The sequence below is a fragment of the Cystoisospora suis genome, assembly GCF_002600585.1.
Source record: "Cystoisospora suis strain Wien I chromosome Unknown contig_2075, whole genome shotgun sequence".
Classification (NCBI taxonomy): Eukaryota; Apicomplexa; class Conoidasida; order Eucoccidiorida; family Sarcocystidae; genus Cystoisospora; species Cystoisospora suis.
The window spans coordinates 14,958-20,412 of NW_027154874.1; the positions used below are offsets into that span (position 1 = coordinate 14,958).

Below are 5,455 nucleotides of genomic sequence, written 5' to 3' on the forward strand. Positions count from 1 at the left end.
GAAAGAGTGAGAAAGAAAAGAATGAAAGAAAAGAATGAATGAATGAGTGAGTGAATGGAAAGTGGAGAAAAAAGAAGAAGACAACAAAGAGGAGGGAGAGACAGACAGGACATAAGAAAATTCAACACAAAGGAGCAACACAGAGATAACCTCCATCTATCATCTACCTGAGTTCTCCATCTTTATTCTATCAATCTATCCTTCATCTATCTTCGATTTATATACCTATCTGTCTACCTGTAGCCTATCTAGATCTATCTATTTGTAATCTATCTATCTATCTGTGGCTTATCTCTTTATGGGTGTCTGGAAGAGAAGTGAAAGAATAGACATGAGAACTTTTTCTGTCTACAACAATGGCCTACGGCAATAGATACCAACGGAGCAGCATATATCTACATATACATATATAGAGTATATAGCTATGTATATGCATGTACGAATACGCATGCATGTATGTGTATGTACGTCGGTGTATGTGTGCACTGCTGGTGCTGCTGTAGAAAAGACTTTTGATATAATGAAGAAAGAAACAGCAGAGAAGTGAAGACTATTATTCATTGATAAAGAAAGAAAGAGCTCATTGAAGGATCCAAGTTCAACTCCTTGATCATTTCTAGCTTGAGAGATAAGCAGGAAACACAATCCTACCGTTTTATGGCTGGTAACCTCATGTCCGGTGTATGTACAGCTGCCCCGACAAGCAACAGAAATTTCGTTGCTGCCCCCTAGTCTTATTCGCCTTCCTTCCACCTCTTGTTTTGCTTTTCTTCTTTTCCTTCAGACTTTTCAATTCATGTCATTTTCTTACATAGGAAGAAATGACACCCTCTACATGCAGATATTGGCTGTTTAGCTAGAGAGTGAGAGAAAGAAAGAAAGAAAGAAAGAATAAAGAGAGATAGAAAGATGAAAAGTTGTCTTTCTTACCTGAAGTGAAAGCGTGTATAGAATCGAAGCCGATCTAGACTTTGGGGCACAGGCTTAGCGTTATCGGCGGAGACACAAAACAAGGGCTGCAGGAAGAGCCGCTGTAGAGACACCTGAGCTTCTTCTTCTTTACGTCGATCTTCTTGATTCTCAAGCTGCTCGTACAGTCTCATAGATCTTAACGCTATGGAAAAGAAGAAGAAAAATAGACCTCGGAAACTTTCACACATCAACGATGAAGAGAGATTAAATAAAGATAGAATAAAGATAGATAAATAGATAGATTTAAGATAGACAAATGAAGGATACGTTTGAACTCAAGAGAGATAGGACATACCAGTGTATATGTATGTAGAGAGCGAAGAGGAAGAAACACCTTAAAGGCAGAACTTCATTCAAAGGTCATGCATGATCTAAAGAAAAGACGCCGAGAGCTAAGAGAGGTGTTTCTTTCCCCTCTGGATGAACTGTCGACTTGGGTAGATCTGATCGACATGCTGCCTGAGTCTACGAAGACTTCCATACACCTCCTTACGACTTAAAGAAGACTCTCCTCCTCCTAGCCTTAGCTACTACCTACCCCTGTGCTTCTCCTTCTTATCTCAAAACTGCTGCTACAATGAAATCCAAAATTCTTCTTCTTCCTGTTGCTCTTTCTCAGAGTTTTCTTTCACCTTAGTCAGCAGTCCCACTAGAATAGCCCTCAAAATATACGTGGGGTATTCTCATGATAATCGCCTTATATACGAACAACTATCTACCGACACACCTCTTCGGCAAACTCCTAAACGACGCTCACACCCCTACGTATGTAGATCTCTCTATATACATACAAATAGACATATGGAGACATACATACATAGATATATATAGATATATATATATAGAGAGAGAGAGAGATACTTGAAAGTAAGGTAGTACAGGGTTTACGTACACAAGATATGTATAGAAGGAATCGAATGAAGAGAGAGAGAAAGAGAGAGAAAGAGAACAAGACTAGGGAGAAGAAGGGAAGGAGATGATCAAAGAAGAAGAAGAGAACGACCTACTGAGCATAGGGGTGACAGGGAAGTCTCCGCTGAATACGGGAAGCCTCGCCTCGAGAAGTCGATTGATCTTATTGAACGGAACTTCCCAGAAGAGAATCGAACCCACGGCATCATAGCCACGACGCCCGGCACGACCTCCTGACTATACAATGAAAAAAGAAAGAAAGAAAAGATGACAGAGAAAAGAAATGAAGAAAAGAGAGACGAGAAAGACAGATAGCACAAAAGAATGAGAGAATGAATGAATGAAAGAAAAGAGATCAAGGGAAGACTGAAGAAGAGAGGGAAGAAAGAGTTTACCCTAGATATCTATACAAAGAGAGAGATAGACATATACAAGCATTCCTTTCCTCTGTCTTTCTTCTACGGAGATAGATCATCCATCTCCTAATGAAACTGTAGAGAGACAGAGACACGCCTACAATGGATCTGTGCTGCTGTATGTACACCAGAATTCAAGACGTATAGCTGACTAGATAAAAATACAACATCTATTTATCTATCTTTAGCCTATCTAGATCATAAACCCATACCTACGTCACGGAGAGGAGATGATCTATATCTGTCTTCAATCTGTCGAGAGTCAATCTACCGTTAGTCTATCTTTAATCGATCTGTGTATACACGTAAGTCACGAGAGGCTTGACATATCTATCTATCTATATATATATCTCTATATATGAGGCGAAAGAAAGCAAGGACATATGGCTGATATAGGACTCTCGTCCCTTAGATCAATCACGACATAATACACCTATCCACATCTATCTACCTGCATCTATACATATATATAGCTAGATAGATAGATATGTATACACTTGAGAGCAAGGGGTTTCTTCCTTTTCTGCAGGTAGATTTCCTTGACTCTTCCAAGATGAAAGAAGACACACACCCCCTGCCTGCGGATAGATCGTCTTCTTTGGCTCACGAAGAAGACCAAGAAACGACGAAGAAAAAAAAAGAGAAAGACAAATCTTGACATCTATCCTGTCATCATGATAGAGAAGAAGAAGAGCATGCATACCTGTTTGAACATAGTCGGGGTGAGGACGAAGGCGTCTCCGGCAAAGACGGAGGTCTTACAAGGCATATTCATACCTAGAGCTAAAGCATTACTGCAAATACACACCCGTAAATAGCCTATGCGAAAGAGAAAGTCGACTGCCTCTCTGTAGGTACGTGAGAGACCCGCATCGTAAATTCCCACACCTCGGCGTAGGCCTTCTACCAAATCGTGATCTGTTGCGGATGACGCCTTGCCTGAAAAGACAAGAAAATGAAACGACAGCCACGGAAAATAACACACAGTAAACACGGACAGACATAATACGAAAGATAGACAGAGACAGAGAGAGAGGGAGACAGAGTGAGAAGGAGACAGAGAGAGAGGGAGACAGAGAGAGATACGCAAAGGAAAAACTCACAACTCGACTGTCAGCACCTATCTATCTTTTATTTAATTGTCTCTCTACCTATCTCTCTAACTATCAATCTGTGTAGAAGTAGTTGTCTACATTCATCTATCTTTAGTGTCTCCATCTATCTAGGTAGATCCACTCTGTGTATGCATGCATGTGTACCAGCTGAATATCTATCTATCTATATGTGTATGTCTATGCCTCGGTGTGTATCTAGAGATGTGTTGAGAAGGGGAGGGTGTGTAGACGTGAATCTTTTAACTAAACAGTGTATAAATTTCGCCCTAAAAAGGACACACACACATGCCTCGCCCTAAAGATCGCCAGAGCAACACAAGAAGATTCTTTCAGCTCTTCTCTAGCCCTCCTTCTTTAGAGCGACCAATCTACCAAGCCATCTATCTCCCTCCCTCCCTCTACTTCTTCACTGAGAGATAAACGAAAACAAGAGACAAAGACACCTGCATGAAAAGAAAAAAGAAGGAAAGAACGACAAGAAGAAGAGAGGCATCGACAAAGAGAGCCCGACGAAAGAAGAGGAAAGAACAGATTGGAACGAGGAGGAGGAGAAGAAGAGAAGAAGAAGAGATATCCGCGGATCTTCGTCTCTCTCTTCTGTCTCTCTGTGTGTTTCGTACTTTTGACTTCTTCAATAGCGCTTTTAACGTCGTCAAAATTCATTCCCATAGCTTTCATGGAAGCGAAAGAAAATTCCTCGTCAACTTCTTCCGCTATATCGATAGGAGGAGGAGGTATCCCTTCATCTTCCAGGCCTCCTGCACCTGCGTCGTCTTTGCCGATGCCTTGCGCTTCTCTCTGTTGCCACGACAAACCGCGAAGCTTCGCCTCCAATTCACGCTGAGCTAAAGCAGCCTAAAAGGAGTAACGGAAGAAGAAGAAGAGGAGGAGAAAGAACAAGAAGAAAAAGAAGAGAAAAAGTGATACACACAACATGAAAAGGTCAAGAAGAAGAAAAAGAAGAAGACGGAGATGACGACTGGGGAGCGTCTCGCTTGGGACATGTGAGAAGTATTGGTACTCTCATCACATTCGGAATGGAAATAGAAAGAAAGAATGACACAAAGCTAGATAGATAGATAGGAGTAAGAAAGAGAGAAAGAGAGAGATCAAAAAGAACGAACGAAAGAGAGAATGCTATCTTCTTCTTTGTCTCCTTATTCTTCTTCTTGTCGGTTTGACTCTCCTTGTTCTGTCAATAGCCCTTTAGCACGCGCCTTCGTTTTCTTTCTCTTCTCTTCTCAACAAGAGCAAAACAGCGGCCTTGGAAGACTTATCAATCGTATTTCACATACATATCTATCTACATACTCCATACACCTTCAATGCCTAGATCTCTCTATCTCTTTTCTCTCTATCTCTTTTCTTGTCGATATTGCCGCTTTTATCTTATCTTCCTATCTATCTCCCCACACGACCCTACATCCACACCTACACACATATACACCACCTTCTCTTCTCTTTCTTCTCATTCTTCTCTTTCTTCTCATTCTTCTCATTCTTCTTATTCTTCTCATTTTTGTCTTTCTTCTCATTCTTTAGTGTGTGTGAGTGCTAGGGCGTGTACCTGATACTGTTCGGCTCGCTTTTTATTAGCGAGTCTAGTTTGATAAGCCGCTTCTTCCGTCCCGTAATATTTGTCCATCTGCAACTGCTTCAGACGACGAGCCATGCCGACTCCCATCTTGCGAATTTCGTGGCGAAAGAAGTTGAAGATCAAACAAGGAAGAAGTTGCGCCGAATCCAGCTGTCGACATAAACCTATCAAATTCTGCACAAAGAAAGACAGAAAGAAAAGAATACGGCAACACAAGGAGGTGAGAGAGAAAGGTGGTGGAGAGACTGAGGTTCTCTTTCTGTTTGCTTCTGTTGAGGTCGATGTAAAAAAAAGAAGAAGAAGAAGTATAGTGTCTATCGAGGGATTACACAATAGCCTACAAGGATGAAAGAAACATCGGAAAGAAGACAAAAAAGACAAGAAGAAATTTCTTCTTCTCTCTTTCCTTCTTGCTCTATCACTCTTCTTTTCATCTTCTTGGC

The 5,455-nt window shown here is 41.1% G+C and overlaps 1 protein-coding gene across 1 annotated transcript in view; it reads right to left on the reverse strand.

Moving 5' to 3' along the window:
* The window catches only part of CSUI_004446 (dead deah box helicase domain-containing protein), a 10,197-nt gene extending 4,951 nt beyond the window's left edge, over nucleotides 1–5,246 (reverse strand). The window contains exons 1-5 of the mRNA XM_068064637.1: nucleotides 4,983–5,246; nucleotides 4,036–4,270; nucleotides 3,004–3,239; nucleotides 1,980–2,121; nucleotides 931–1,114 (exon numbers count right to left, since the gene is read on the reverse strand). Of these exons, the coding sequence (XP_067923388.1) occupies nucleotides 931–1,114; nucleotides 1,980–2,121; nucleotides 3,004–3,239; nucleotides 4,036–4,270; nucleotides 4,983–5,099 (914 nt within the window). The 5' untranslated portion in view covers nucleotides 5,100–5,246. The remainder of the gene's footprint in view (nucleotides 1–930; nucleotides 1,115–1,979; nucleotides 2,122–3,003; nucleotides 3,240–4,035; nucleotides 4,271–4,982) is intronic.
* Between the last annotated feature and the right edge of the window lie 209 nt (nucleotides 5,247–5,455).